Source organism: Falco punctatus (genome assembly GCF_963210335.1).
Source record: "Falco punctatus genome assembly, chromosome: 5".
Taxonomy (NCBI): Eukaryota; Metazoa; Chordata; class Aves; order Falconiformes; family Falconidae; genus Falco; species Falco punctatus.
Window position 1 is genome coordinate 3,513,423 of NC_137584.1, and position 16,136 is coordinate 3,529,558.

Sequence of the window (16,136 nt, forward strand, 5' to 3'; positions counted from 1 at the left end):
TTGAAATGGTAGTAATTTTTCGTAAGGACAAATTTCATTTAAATCCCGTTATCAATTATACAGTTCATCCTTTTACTTTGGCAAGACACACTTAAATCAAGATGTTCTTTTTGTCCTATGTAAATGTGCTGTAAGAGGAACCCCTAGCAGGTTCTTTACCTGTACTCCTCAAAGTCTGTCTTTCTGTTCAATTTTTCTCACGTGGAGAAGTCTGACACTTTATCTGATCAGCCTTTAAATGACTTTACATTCAAGAAAAAGAGGCAAAGCAGTAAGTTTAAGAATACCCTCATGTAAAACAGTGTTCTACTTTCAAGTTCTTTAATCCTCTGTCTTATCCGCAGAAGCTTTTCACCAGAACTAGAATTTTCTCTTTAGGACCTGTCCCAACTGGTATTTGGTACAAAAGCCTTTTGATTGCAACTGTTCATGATTTATTTAAAACTCTGCTGTCAAGAGAATTATAACTGAAATTTTCAAAGGGCCTACAGCAGTTAGGTGCTCAGTGCCTGGAAATCCCAGCCTGCAGAACTGATGTTGTCAGGACCTTAGATATGAGGAAGTCTTTAATTCCCAGTGAAACTGGTGTCTTTCTTTTCAGGCATTGTGGCTATAGCAAAGCTGATCAGGAAGGGGATGAAGAACTTTACTTTCATTGTAAGTGTTTTGTTTTTTTTTTCTTTCCCCCTTTTCAAACTGCAATAGTGTAGACAATACTAAAACAACACTCCATGAAAGACAAAGCCCTAAGAAATTTAAAAATGCTGTGTAAATAGCAGGTGGAAGGTTAAATACTGGAAACGTGACCTACACAAGAAGGATGCAGATTAAAGTCAGCATTGCTCACACAGATGGTTTGATTTCTATACGTGTGTGTGATATACTGTTGTTTTCATTCTGCTTTTTTTTTTTTTTCCCCTCCTGGTTGCTTTGAATACATGTTTCACACCGTCCTAATGATCCCTCTGAGGTGCAGTATTTGAGAGACCTTCGGCTAAGTGACTGTATGATCTTTACCTCAAGAAAACTTCAGATTAAGAAAGTGTGGGTCACTGCACCACCCTAACAATGAAGCTGTTATGCTAAAAAGCTGTTTTCTGCTGCTGTGAATATTGTAGCTTCAAATGTACAAAACATAATGTCCTTAAAAACTGAATATTTAATATGAAAAGAAAGGTCAGCTACTTCATTACCGTTCTCTGTTCTAGAATCACTTGCCTGGCTAAGAGTAGTACCTGAAGCCTCTCGTTAAAATCTAACATCTGAACTTATGCTAGAACCCTGGGAAAAATCAATAAAATACATCTTTCTTGGGTTAATGACAGTGGAAAATTTAAAGGGAGAGGAAGGTTTATCCAACAATAGTTTCAGTTTTATCAAAATATTTTTTAAAAAAAATCTTATTTTGGCCCTTTCGCATTTCAGTTGTAATATCATTTTGACATGAAAAATTAAAAATGTTTTCATTTCTTTTAGGATCAGTCATTAACTCAGGAAGCATGCTAAAACTAAGTTGGAAAATTATTTTGAAAATCCGGAATTGCAGATTCACATAATAAAATTAAACTGAATATAGGTTCTGTCACAGAACAATGCCTGGGTTTCCAGTCTTCTCCTATACGTGATAACTCTCATATCAGTAAAACTTGCCATTTAGTCATGTTATGCTGTTTGTAGCCTTTTTTATCTACCAATAATTGCAGCTGCAGCTTAAATCCATCAGATTCACATTTTTTTAAAAAAAGAAAGCAGTATGGCTTATCTTAAATAATGTTAAAATCATGCGCTATTATCAGAACGTAATGTCACATGGAGAATGAAGTAGCCACTAGTGACAAATTTATCACATCTTTCTAATGCATGCCTCTAAACAAGTAGTTCTAGCCAAAGCTCTACTCAAAGACAGATCCAGGCTTCTGTTTTACCTTTCTGCCCTGAAAAAAATCAGATCAGCTGGAATTTGTTCATGCTCCCTGGGTTTGGGTGTGTTACTACCCAAATCATTTAAATGCAGTATTAAACTAAGTAGTGACATCATTGCAGCTTTTGTCAATCAACTCGTAATCTGTGCAAAAAAAGGTGGAAAATAATAATGGCATAGGAATTATTTATCATGCATTTTGCAGTGCAGCTGATTTTAAAGGATCCATCAAAAATCTGATGTTACTTAAATGTTGCTATTCTGGGAGTGATAGATTTGAAATTTGCCTCTCACAGATGCATTTTAAGCTTTTCATGTCTTTAGAAGAGCTACTACTTTCACTTTTAACAGCCCCCATTATGTCCTTGAAGGAAAAGATCAACTATGTATCCTTGTATGTCAGTACATAAACAAAAAGAATATGCTAGCTAAATAATCTCTTTCCTTGTCTCCATTATTGGTGACATTTTTTGCTTCAATGAAAACGTAAGTGACTTAATATGAAAGCTGCTACTTAGTGATTAATAGTTGATCCAAAAATGGTGAGACTTTATAAGTGTCCGTTTCGCTCAGTTTACTTTCAAGAAATGTGGTTATCCAGCAAATCAGTCAGAGCAGTTATCATACACAGTCTTTTTAAAATTACAGCACCAAATATAAGTCACTTTTGCCAAGCTAGTGTTTCATTCTCTGTTGATTGACTGTGTAGTATTTAAACTTATTTTATAACCATGTACAGAATGAGACGGAACCCAGGTCTGTGGTCACCAGCTTGGTCACAGAGCTGTGAACACTAGTTTGGTGTCCTTTTGCTCCATAACATCTAGACAACCTTCTTCTGTCCTGAGGTGCCAGACTGAGGTTTCAAAAACATAACTTACGACAATCACTTATTTAGAAGTAACCGTTTTTTTTAAAGCGGGCCTTAAAGCACTGTATTTAATAGAGTATCACGTATTTCCTTTCAGTCCCCCTCAACTCTTTGTGACCTCAAGTGCTACACTTGAAGATACAAGTACAACTGAGGAGTTTAGTCAAGCAATTCAGATTTATATTTGATTTCCTCCTACCATTTTCTTCTAAAAATGTCTTCAAATCCAGGCCAGCATTATTTCGCGTTGGTATGCCAGGATAGCCTTGGCCTGTCAAAATGTTTTATGACAGCCTGAATAAATGACCATCAGACGCCCACCTGAGATTTGCAAGGTTACCTCCAATCCTGGCCCCTTATTGCAAACAGAAGAGGATGGCTCCTTCTCCATGTCCCTGTCTGAAAGCACTATTATAGGAAGTTAACCTATTGCTCTCTTCTCATTTTCTCTGTAGTCTTTCTTGGTTTTAAGAAATAAATATTTATAATTGTAAGAATTTGTAGTGTTATCAATACAATTGGAAGAACACCTATTTAAATACATAATGTGGCAGATAACACCTGGGCAACATTTCAAATAATTTCTCTGGTTGTAAATTCATTAGCTTACTCAAACAATTTATCTAGCTTTTTCTTTCCTTTGAGGGTTTAGGGTTTTTTTGGTCAGTAATACAATCTGAAACATAAATACTCATGATTATTAAGCAATTTTTCAGTATGTTTTAAAAATTAAAATATTTTACGTTCAATTAAAAGATTATAAAGCAACCATAAATTATTTATGTTTTGTATTGACTTTTGATCCGATACGTGTATATCGGTATATCAATTAGCAGAGGAACACTCTTGCATTTTCAAGTTGAGTTTTAATTCAGTGATTCAATTACAGCTCAAGACTGTAATCCTTGTGAGCTGAATTTATTTCATAAAAATTGCTTGATTAATACATTGCCAGGGTTGCTCTACTTTCACCAGAAGAGCAAAAAATAATTTTCCTGAATCAGCAGCAAACTAAGGGGAAAAAATACATGCTGGCCAAAGTGCTACACTGCCTGAGTAGCTCCAAGTGCTATACTGGAGAAAGTTGCTGCTGATTATTCACTTCGGTGCTTGAGACAGGGAATAATTGTGCCACAAACCCCACTTTCCCTTCTTATGCCTTTAAAAGTCGATGACAAGTGTTTCTCATGTTTGTGTTCTAATGCAAGAAACATACCTGATGTATGTTAGGTATAAGAAATATACCTAAGGTTATAAATTCTAGGTGCTGTGAATACTTTAGCTTGGCTATTGCTACAGTCTGTAAATAATAATCTATTCAGTAGTTTAAGCAAATTGAAGCAGGTAGAGGAGCCTTTCAAATCCCACTAGAAGACTGAGATAACATAAAGAAATGCTGTTTATGCAACCTGGGAAAAGAGGATAAGCTGCTGTCCTTACACAGAAGAGAAAGTTTCACCTCTTCTGTTGGTCTTATACCCCTTCCCCTGCTTTATTTTTGCTCCCCCTCAACCCTTGCATTCATTCCATTGAGCACTATTTAATATTTGTTGCTTATTTTGCTTCAAGGTGGAGATGCAGATGCTGATGTTAGTCATTTGTGGTGATGGGATTGTGTACTTGTGTCAGCATGCTTGCAGATGATGTCTAAAACTAAGGTTGCCTCTCAGAGCAGCTCTGACTCAGGCAGCGTGGAAGTAGGTTCACTCTTCCAAGGAGCACTCTGCATAATGAAATTCCTGGGCTGGCTGCACAATAAGTACCTTTGCTTCATCACAGTCACGCTTTCTTACATCATTACAGTTAAATTTCCAGGCACCAAAACCTACATTGACCCTGAAACCTACGAGGACCCAAATAGAGCTGTCCATCAATTCGCCAAGGAGCTAGATGCCTCTTGTATTAAAATTGAGCGTGTGATTGGTGCAGGTAAGGCTGCCGTGGCTTCCTGATTCAACTGTTCCATTTAGCTGGGATCGAAGCTCATACATCATAATGACAGGCAAATAATTATACCTCAGGTATAGAAGAACTTTTTGCATTTGCCAGAGTGGTTAAGAGCAATGAAGCTGCACTCGCTTGTAAAATCTAAAAACAAACAGGAGGAAAAAACCCAACAAACCCCAAATAAGTAAATGAAGAGTCTTGCTTGACATTGAAAGCTTGTGGGTTTCTAATTCGGTATCTGCTGTTAAAAATGCAACTGGGGGGAGGGGGGAAGTTTGCTGCCTATTATTTACTGTCAGAGTAAAGGTGTCAGGCATGAGTGCAAATTCTGCTCGCTTTCCTTTTGCAAGTGGGCTTTTTGACCTCTGAACTTTTTTTCATGTGAGTAAGGAAAACTGGCTGCAGCACAAAATCTTAGAGACTAGGAAGGTCTTGTTTCTGTATAACAAAATCTTCCCTAAGGCTGTTTTCTCTTCTACCATTTTTCTTTTTGATATTTTATGAATACAAAAAAGTTATTGTTTAACTTCTCATGACTGATTGTAATTGCACCAGCATTACATTGCTTTTCTTCCTCTTGAACTGTCTACCACCTACTTAAGCCATGGTGTTCATGCTCTAAAAAGGCAGTTTCATTTGTTTGCATTAATAAGATATGTGACATTTTTATTGCAGTACTCCATGTAGTGAAATTAAGTTTCCATGGGTAAGAAAAAAATCAAATACTTTGGATTCCTGGAGGAAATGTTCTTTTGCTTTCCTGTTGTTTTATAGAAGTATTAGTAGAACACTTTTAAAGTCACCCTGTAGTTTGGCGTGCACTGTAAATTACATACTGTGGTATTATTTTAAAAGAGAAAAAGAAATATCTCTAAAATAAACTGGTTTACCTGTAGAAAAAAAAAAAAACCTTTACACTTAGAATTCTCAATGCCTCTCTAAAGTAACCTCACACATGTTGAAACGTGTCTTAATCAAGTAGTAGTTCCATTGAAATTAAAAACACTGCTGAGCAAATTATTCGTTCAGATGACTTAGAGCATAAGAATCCAGCCCCTGCTAACTAGTAATTTTTGTGATGGTAGAATGGCAGCATCTCTTCTAATAAATAGGCGGTAGACCAGATTTAAATTCAAGATTAGCATAGAAAAATTCCTGAGCTTTATCTTTTGCTTTGAGTTAAAAAACTGTCAGCATAGCAGCAGTTCAGAGCACAGAGATACATGTTCATTGGACTTTGCTGATACCTTCTGAGCTAAATGCTGAACACACTTCAGCTGCAGAGTATACACTTTAAAATGTAGCTTCACTGTTGTAACAGACTAATTCCAGGATGTTAGCTTTGTTGACCACAGATGAATTTATTCTTACTTTTAATGAGTATAACTGATAGCAAAAAAAATTACTGTGTGTCAGCAGTCATTCTGAAGAAAGTTAGTAAGAAGTGCTATGGTGAAAGCATGTTGTGTGGGGGGTTTAGCTATGGCTTTAACTTCTTGATGTAGGTAGCGAACAGGAGTTAAATGAAATGCAGTCCAGGAACAATAGAATGTTAAGGACCCAAAGAAGCAACGGAAACTTGTAAATCAAAGAAGAACGCGGAATTTCTGCTAGTGACGGCACCAGAACAGCCACTTAGCAGTCTCAATACGCATTATCAGCAATGCTGGCCACATCAACTATTGAGTAGTGCCATGTCTCTCTCAAACAGGGTGCAAGTATGCTTGTGCTCAGTTTGTACAAGGGATATGTGATTTCCTTGCCAATATTTTCGTTACCATCCCTCTGCGACCACCTATCAGATACAAAATACAGTGTCCACTATACTGAGCCCTTGTTCGTGCCACACATCCTTTGTTTTAGCCTCTGAGCTGAGCTAGTGGCTGTGCAGCTGTGCAGTATTCCCACTTTGGTTGTCATATTTTCTGGATTGTTTTTGGGCATAATTTCAGCTGCATAGACTACATTATTGGGAATAAAAGTAGTTCATTGGCTAGTGTCCTGGCCTGGAAAGCATAACATCTAAGTTCAGGTTTCTGGTTTGCCTGAGTGTGAGTGATCTGCTTTTGGAAGTAAATCAAAATCAGATCACAGAGAGCTGGAAAGGAGTTTAGCTTTAGTGTCTCCTGTGCCAAGTATCCTAATTACCTGGCTCTGAAGTATCACACACACACACTCTTATACTCGCATCTTGTGTTCAGCATGGAACAAAAACAATTTTGGAAGGTACTACTAGAGAAAACTGTTATCCTTTAGTAAGTTCTTGTGGCTAGAAACTGTGAGTGGGGTGGGTTCTGAATTCATTAATAGTCATCCGTATTGTTCGTGAAGTGCAGGAGAGAAGTTAAGGCACCAGGCTAAGGGCATGAGTAGCCAGTTGCTATGTATTTGACAGCTGTGCCTCATGGTATTCATAGCTATGACGTGGATATGCAGACCACAACTCCAGTGCCCAGGGGTGGTTTGGGCTAATGCCTCACCAGTAGGGGCAGGAACGGTTGTACTCTGTCTGGCTGATTATCTCAGGTACAGCACGGTGTTAGGAGAGGTATATGGCGCTGATCTGAGCTAACCTTAATTCATCTAGTGTAAAACAGGAGGGAGAGGAATTCAGTTCTGTGTGCAGTCATCTCCTATGAGACTCATAAAATGAGCCACGCTGAGGGGAGATTTGACCGAGCAAGTCGATTGGAAATATTAAGGTTCGGTCCAAGTTGTACACTTCTGGTTGGAGAACTGTGAAGCTGAGGCCTAGGTACTGCTTTTTTCTTTCTCTAAGCTCTGCTGTTGAGGGTGACAGGAAAGCAGTAGTGTTAGAACAAAGACGGGACCCTAAACAAGATTTCTCAGAACTCATCTGTTAGGACACCTCAGCATCTACCTCTTCAGGCACCGAGCCCCGTTCCCAAGCGTACCTCTCTCCACTGCTAGCCAGGTACCTTGCCTGTGTGCATGAGCACTGAAGTCCTGATCCCACCAGGTTTACCAGGCCCTCAGTGTGTGTCCCAAAGGGATTCTCTAATCAAACTCTCTGTGTTAGTCTTTCCTAATTCAATCAGTTTTTTCAGCACTCACCCTAAAACATGTCTTGGATTTAGGTGTGCCTACATACTCGTGTATACTCAACAGCTTGATGTGAAGGCACTCCACAGGCATGCAGGAAATACATTTCAGATTTGATGTGATTTGGGGGAGGGATGGATCTATAACTTCCATAGTCCAGATAGATCTGCAAAGTACCAGATTGTTAAATATTGTATATATTTCTGGTGCAAAGTACCAGATTGTTAAATTAAATAAAAAATTAATCTTTCTCTTTTTGAAGAGATGTTCCTCTGTATCCAATATATTACTACCCTTTTCTCCTATACACCCCAAAAGACTTTTCTTCCTGGTTACAGATTAGGGGGTCTGTCTTTCTCTTTCTTGTGACGTGGCTGTGAGGCAAGGGACAATCCTTAAATCTTTTACAGTCTCTAATAATAGTGATGTAGTTGTACTGCCATTCATCTCCGCGCCTTGCATGCTTCCATCCTCTTTCCTGTCCAATGGAGTCCAGTTACTTCTCTCCCAAATTAAGGTTGTTAAGGCTTTTTTTTAAAGTATTCTTGCTGGCTATTTGGCCATTTTTTCTCACATGCTTCTTCAGGTTCCAATTGTCTGCTGGTTTAGAATCTTTTACAAACTTCCAGCATTTGATTGGGTTTGTTTAATGTAACAGAATTATTATAAGTCACACCTATCATTTCATAATCTGGAAAGTAAATTAAGCTGCTTGAAGGTAGTGCTTCATTTAACACTGTAACGATGTTAAATTAAAAGCAGCTATGAAAGAGCTGACTTTTGAAAGAAAAAAAACCATCAGATCTAAAGATAGCAAGGAAACCATGTAGAACAGAAAGACGTTTTCACTTAGAAATGGTATTACTAAGTCTATAATAGTATTTTCTTATGGAAGCCACTTCATTTTTATTTTCGATTTTTGAAAAAATGTAACAAATTACTAACAAGTCTTCTAAAAGATTCAAGTAACATGGCTTAACGTGAAGTGTTTTACTCTGCAAGGTACATAGTCAGCAATTAATTTAAAGCACGTGCCTGTCTGCATTCCTAAGTAACCCATTTCAAATGTGAACATTCCCATGTTAAATTTAAACACACACTTAGGCAGCTAGTTGCATCAAGGCATAAAGAGAATATTGATATTATAGTCGGAGTAACTCAGCATCGATTTACTTCATTTTAGGAGAGTTTGGTGAAGTGTGCAGTGGGCGTCTAAAGCTTCCTGGCAAGAGAGATGTTGCGGTAGCCATAAAAACTCTGAAAGTTGGCTACACTGAAAAGCAAAGGAGAGATTTCCTGTGCGAAGCAAGCATCATGGGGCAGTTTGACCACCCCAACGTTGTTCACTTAGAAGGGGTCGTTACCAGAGGTGAGCAGCAGCTTGATCTATCAGTCAAATAACAACATAATGGCAGAAATTACGTTAGCTTATTCATGGTCAAAGATTCAAATTATAAACAGGCTGCACACTCCTAATGGATTTTCTCCTGATGCGTAACTAACTAAAACAATATTGTGTTGTGCTACAACCTGAGGAAAAAATTAAGATGCACGCCTGATCAAAAGATGAAGTACTTCAAAATATATTATTTTTCTAGTTTCATTTAGCCTCAAAGACCATGCAGAGAGATAAGGTTTCTTATGTCCTTTCGTATTATCTGAAGTGTCATTATTGCAGAGTCCCGTTCACACAGCATAAGTTAGGAGAACACACTGACATTTTGATTTGTATGGTTTAATTTTGTGAATCAAGACCATGTTCCATGCAGATATTTATGGACTTATTAGAGCTCAGTAACAGTGCTGGAGGCTTCAGAAATACTCATTGTCTCAATGGTTCAGTCCTTCAAAGGAATAATGTGTGTTTTATCAAAAAAAGGCACTCCATTTATGTTACAGTTTTTTCAAACAAAATCGGTCTTTTTTTGGTTTTATTTTTTTCCCTAGGGAAACCAGTCATGATTGTAATAGAATACATGGAGAATGGGGCCTTAGATGCATTTCTTAGGGTGAGTATCAAAATGAAAACATATATAGACATGTTTTAAGTGATGTATATATTATGTATTGTCACTTTTAAAAACATGGGTTTATATATGTGCACATATATGTATGCATGCATGATATTCATATAATTAATATTATTTTCAGGCTAAAATGGAGCTTGATGAATACTAGCAGTTCTCTACGTTATTTCCAAAATGAGAGGATCAGACAGAATCACATGGGAACATTCTAGGAATTTGAGTCATTTAATGTGGCATAGACATGGTGGGTTTTATTATTGCCACCAGCTGAAGTAAAAACCACTGATACCTGAAGCCCAGTCTTCTGCGTTTTGGGAGCAGAATTTTATTATATCAACATGGTGGAAATCAGCACACAAGAATCCCTAATTGAACTATGGTTGTATTTAAGAGAAGAACAAAGGAAAAAGAAATGCAAGTTCACAGCAATTTAGCATCTTTTGAGTGTGTGTTCTGAACGGGCCCATTCTGACTCCTTACCAGGTGTACAGGACAGAGATGATGTATAAACACTGTGTACAGAACAGAAAGATTATGATCGATCGATAAATTCCAAGCTATGCATAACATTTTCAGCAGCTAGTGTTCCAAAAGGAGGTAGTTCTTATTTTGATACACATAATTATGCTGAGAGATTAAGAGCATATAGGCAAACTATAAAGAGCTGTGCATCAAGTGATCTCTCTTACAAAAGACTTGCCAGGACTTAGCCAGAAATTTATGATTAGCAAGTTTTGTTCCTTCTAGTACATTAGCTACTTACACATTTCTTAACGGGATGTACTTTTTTATCTCTGAAGAAAATAAAACTTGTGTATGAAGTGAGTTTCTTTGCCCCAGGATGAATTGCCACAGAAGTAGTAAATAAGTAGAAAGCTAAAGTTGTGAAACTAACTGTTATTTCTCTTCTCTGCTATACTAACAAGAATTGCTGCTCCTTTCTTCCCTCCAGAAACATGATGGGCAATTTACAGTCATTCAGCTGGTGGGAATGTTGAGAGGAATTGCTGCTGGAATGAGATATTTGGCCGATATGGGATATGTACACAGGGATCTTGCAGCACGCAATATTCTTGTCAACAGCAACCTTGTTTGTAAAGTGTCAGACTTTGGCCTTTCCAGAGTTATAGAAGATGATCCAGAGGCTGTCTACACTACTACTGTAAGAGAAATCAATGGGTTTTCATAGTTTTGAGATGTGGTTATTAAGAAGTGTATCTTCTGGAGAGTATAAATAAGAGAAATACGTTCATTGCTTGAGAAATGTTAATCAGTGAAAAGGAAGAGTTTCTGCCGGAATCTAGCTCCAATTAGGGACTGATATTTTCACAGGAACATACATTTTTATTTCATAAAATCTAAAAATTTTGCATGGTATCTCATTATTCCCTTCCTCATGATTTTCTGTTTGAAAAAATACAGAGGTTTTACCCCTAAAAATTTTAATCATCTCATTTACTATGAGTCAATTAAAATACTTGTAAGCTATTACTATTTTTCAGACTAGGTTTTATCTCACCAAAACGTTGACTAGCTTGAGGCTAGACTGTGACAAAGCTCAACTCCTGTGTTTTCCCTTGCTTTTGGGTGGGACGCTTTTCTTAAATAAGCATTCATTGGGCACACTATGCTCTTTATTCTTTTGTTGAGCCAGCTCCACTTTCCCGCCCGTGAGGCCTGCTGTGCTTGTTTTCTCATGCTGAGGGAAGGAGGGGCCCCTGGAATCTGCTCCAACAGGCGCACGGATCAGGAAACTGCACCAGCATTCACGGCTGTCACTCCTGCCACTGGGCTCTAAGTGGGATCCTGGTTTAAAAATGTCAGACCACGATTTCAGAGGAGCTGTATGACAAGTCAGCGGGATTTATATGCACAGGATGAGGTTCCCGTCACCTAGCTTCAGCCAGCCAGGAGTTAAATGACTACTGTAAATCAGACATCTAAGCAGCCCCTTAAAATCAATGGAGAGAGAAGCACTTACAGAGAAATGCAGCCAACTTAGCTTAGACAGGTATCTAAGTTTCTATGGTCCGAGTGTTTTAAGAGCCTAAACTTCCACAGACTGCTTTGAAAATTCTGCAATCGATCAGCTATAGTAGATGATATAAGTGCTGTTTTTGATGTTGATGGAAAGAATTGTCAATGTACTCTATGGAAGATTGTATGGAAATTTTGTGAAGAAAAATGAAAATTTTCTTGTTTTCTTTTTTTTTTTTTTTTTTTTTTTTGGTCATAGGGTGGAAAAATTCCAGTGAGATGGACAGCTCCAGAAGCTATCCAGTACCGCAAGTTTACATCAGCCAGCGATGTGTGGAGTTATGGAATCGTTATGTGGGAAGTAATGTCTTATGGAGAACGGCCTTACTGGGACATGTCAAATCAAGATGTAGGTTATACTTTGTCTGTTTGTGAGCGCGCGTGTGTGTGTGTCTGAGCATGTGTTAGTAAAACAGAAATGACATATTGTAAACACATACATATGTGTTTCACTGTACATACATAAAATCAACACAAAACATCAAACATAATACTATGTGCTCTTCACTTTATTACACTTAAGCATAGAAAGAATTATATTTTTTTCCGATAAAAAATAAATCTGAGGTTTCTGAACCTCAGAGCAATGTTTAATCAGTTGAAAAAAGTTGTTAAAACTCTGAGTGGCAGGTAATGACCTACTTCGGCATTTTCAAGTTAATTATGCTGATTTAACAATATCCTTGTTTGCATAAAATATGACCCAGAGCAACAGGTCAGCAGTAATAGAACAGATGGGTGTTAATCTTGATTTCTGACAAGAGTATCTATTAGTATAGAAGGTACACAGCAAAAAGCCATGCAGGTGAGAAAGATGTCAGAAAGTGTCTCATTTAAAGTTCTTCAGGTCAGGGGCTTGAGTGTGGGTTTTTTTTATTATTTTATTTTTTGATCGAATGATCGACATCAAAGTTGGAAAAAAAAAGATAAAAGTGTAAATGATGAGTCAGTTTGGCACAGTGCAAAGCTGTTAATATTTGACAGGTCTCAGTGTCAAAGATTTCATGGACTGTCAAAATATGGGCAAACAAGTCCTTGGGGCAGAGAAAGAGAAATATTTACATTCCCTAGACACCCAGTAGAGTTTCATTTCTTTTGACACCTTCCTTCTGTACTAGATTCAAACATAAAAGAAGTCTGACAGAAATATATGATGCCTCAAAGGCAAACCTTACCTATCTTTCAGGGAACAATAAGGAAAAACTTTTAAATATGGGAGAAATTTTGGTATTTTCATGTTTCTTGTTGGATTTTGAAAAATATGCCCTCCATTGGAAACTGGAAGTAAAGTGCATGACTGAACCTTTTTCATAAAACAAAAATTACCACTTCTTGCAGTTTCATTTCTTTTTAGAATCTTACGTGATAATCTTCAATAGCACATAGTTAAAAGGTTAATCAATTGCTTGGTAAAATAATGTCAATTCTTGTATGCTGTGATCTTCAAGCGTGTCCTCCCAAAACATGTGCACATCCTACCAATCCCCTAGATCAATTTATGATGCAAAAAATTTAGAAAAATCTTATGATTAGTTAGTTATTCTCCTTCACAGTTACCAATGGGAGTATTTAGCTGGAATGAAAAATGCTAAATATGTTTATTTTAGTTTTGCATATATACTCAGGCAGTTTATATATCTGACGTGTATCATTTTGCCTAAAATTGGATGTGGGTATAGTCATAGACCAGATTAGATCTCCTAAAAAATATGTCTCCCTGACTTCGGGTCTTTAGATGGCATTTTTTTCATTCTGCCCCTCTTCTTTTAAGTCATTGTTTTAAACTGATGGAGGGTACAAATTTGTGTTGCGATATCTTTTTAAGCAAAAGTCCTCCCTTTAGCAGCAGCCTGGAACGAGGGTACACCAGAAGACCACTCATCCTAGAAGCTCCCCACAGAGGCACTGCGGGTAGAGCACAGATATACAGCGTTCCCTCAACCTCTCTGAACAGCGGGCTCCCCTCAGTCTAACCCTTGCTGGGAACAGTAGCCCTCAAACTGCTGCACTTTACCCTGTTCTCCTATTAGACTTCCAGTGTTTGCTGGTTCTTACCCTCATTCAGTTACTGACCATAGTGCACATCAGCTTTTCAGAAAGGGGCAGGAGCTTAGGCTTACGTATTTTTTCTTTTACCTACACCTGGATTTATTACCATTATTATTATTATTTAATATTATTATATAACCAGAAGCAGAGTGATAACATTATATTGTCTGATCCAATTACTCTTATTTAATAGTTCTTCGTTGGCAACCAGTATATATGGTGAACCGACCTGGCCCTCTTCTCATCTACTTTACATCCTCAGATAGCCTGATTATGATAAAAGCATACTTGACTCTTAACAAAGCAGTGTCACCTTTTCTTTTTGCAGCAAAAGCAGAAATTGAAAAACAAATTATGGGAAGTGTAAATAATATAAATCAGTTCTATTAGTAAGAACTCCAGCTGTGTTCTCCTTGTAGCCTTGCTTATTTAAAAAAAAAAAAAAAAATAAATCCTGCGTCTGTTTCATTATCTCAGAGTACTGATTTTTTGGAACCCCACCTCCACCTTTCTTAGCAGATTAGACACCTGTAGTTCTAAGTGCCCAAGTTTTGTATAAACTTAAACAAACAAACAAACAAAAACCCAAAAAACCAAACCTTTCCTAGTCTATATTTCACAATGTTTTTCCAGTGTTTTAGATATTCTCAGCAGTTCCATCCATCTCTAGCTAGCTCATTATTTTATATTTCCCAGTTACATCCTTCTTGCTCAGAATACACATCAAAAAAGCTGATTCTGCAGTATCCTCAAAAACTTTTGAAAAATAATATCACCATCTTGATTCTAACCTCTCTTCAGGTTTCTCTGAAGATTGTAGTGAATGTGAAAAGGTCCTGTTCATGATCCTTTCATTCATGTTTTCACTATTGTGTACACTCTTGGATTTATTCTTACCTACATGGTTTGCCAGTTCTAACGGTCATAGATATTTTGGTGGTGGTTTTGCTGTTGCTTTCAGATACTTTTTCACTCCTCATTGGTGGTCTCTTCCTTCTGACCTCTTAAGCTTTGTTTGTAGTAAATCATATGTAGTATGCACAAAGGGTTTAATACCTTTTACCTTCTAGGTCAGAAATTCCTGCGTTACTTTGCATAGCACACCAGTTGTCCTATACACACTGTAGCTTACTTGTCACTTTTATTCCACGGCTGCCTCAAGCGTAAGGAGCCATTCTTTTGTTTTTCCTCTTAATACTACTCTAAAAGATCTTACATTTTACTTTCAATATATTCTTTCCTATATAGTACTGTTTTTCTAATGTCCCTGTTCTTCTGCATAAATCCTCTGTCCTCACCTTCTCTGACAGATAACTTCACTGTCTCTAAACGGTCACCACACTCATTCTTCAAAGTGTGGCTGTTGCTGCAGGAATTTAATATTCCTCCATCATTTTTGAGTTGTAGGACAGTATTGTCTATTCTAAATGTTCAGATAGAAAGCCAAGGCCCAAAGAGATGGAGCAACTTCCATGGGATTGGAAGGACATTCTGTGACATAAACCTGCAGTAAGTGCCCTACCACCGGGCTATGTCTTCTCTGTTCACAACACTTAATTTCTGCAAAATGTTTTGATACAATTATGGACTGCAGCCAGCTTTTTGAAGGTCATTTTGTATTCTTTGCAGTTTTGTCTGCTTTGCAGTCCACTGCTTTTACATTTTTTCATACAACCTATGGAATATTTTCCATCTGAGTTTATTTTCACTAAACCCGGATATTCATCAACTTTATTTATTATACCAGATCTACTTCCTAGGGCTACATCCAGAACAGCTTATGATCTTGCTTTCTGTACAAACTGAGGAAGAAGACAGTCCTATGCACTACCCTTCAAGAGCAAGCACCCTTCCTTAGCAATTCTAATACTGCTATGTCAGTCAATGTCAGTGTGCTTGAAATCCCCCATGAATGGTGTTTTGGCCCTTTTTCGCAAGCCTTTCTTATCTGCCTTGCTTCCTGATGTGCTTTCTTATCCTGCCCTCAAGGTTTACAGCAGTTTCCTGTGATTTTACTTTACCCATTTTTATTTTTTGCTTAAACCCAAATAGACTTGGCTAAGGAAGTCAATTGGGTGGGTGTAATTCTTGGTTCAGACATTTATGTTCTGCTCCAATCACATCATCATCTAACAGCATCTCTTATTAAATCTAATTTTCTCTTTAGGTGATATATTAAAATACCATTCAGCCAGGTCTTCCTCTCTCACGTGGCACATTC

At 37.5% G+C, this 16,136-nt stretch overlaps 1 protein-coding gene across 7 annotated transcripts in view; it reads left to right on the forward strand.

Annotated features, from left to right (window-relative positions):
• EPHA7 (EPH receptor A7) overlaps window positions 1-16,136 on the forward strand; it is a 179,178-nt gene that overhangs the window by 131,500 nt on the left and 31,542 nt on the right. For 6 of the 7 annotated variants that reach the window (XM_080388102.1, XM_080388103.1, XM_080388099.1 and 3 more), the window contains exons 9-14: window positions 602-657; window positions 4,596-4,721; window positions 8,986-9,171; window positions 9,750-9,811; window positions 10,782-10,991; window positions 12,066-12,215. In XM_080388102.1, coding sequence (XP_080244228.1) covers window positions 602-657; window positions 4,596-4,721; window positions 8,986-9,171; window positions 9,750-9,811; window positions 10,782-10,991; window positions 12,066-12,215 — 790 coding nt within the window. The remainder of the gene's footprint in view (window positions 1-601; window positions 658-4,595; window positions 4,722-8,985; window positions 9,172-9,749; window positions 9,812-10,781; window positions 10,992-12,065; window positions 12,216-16,136) is intronic. The other variant, XM_080388098.1, reaches the window with a different exon arrangement.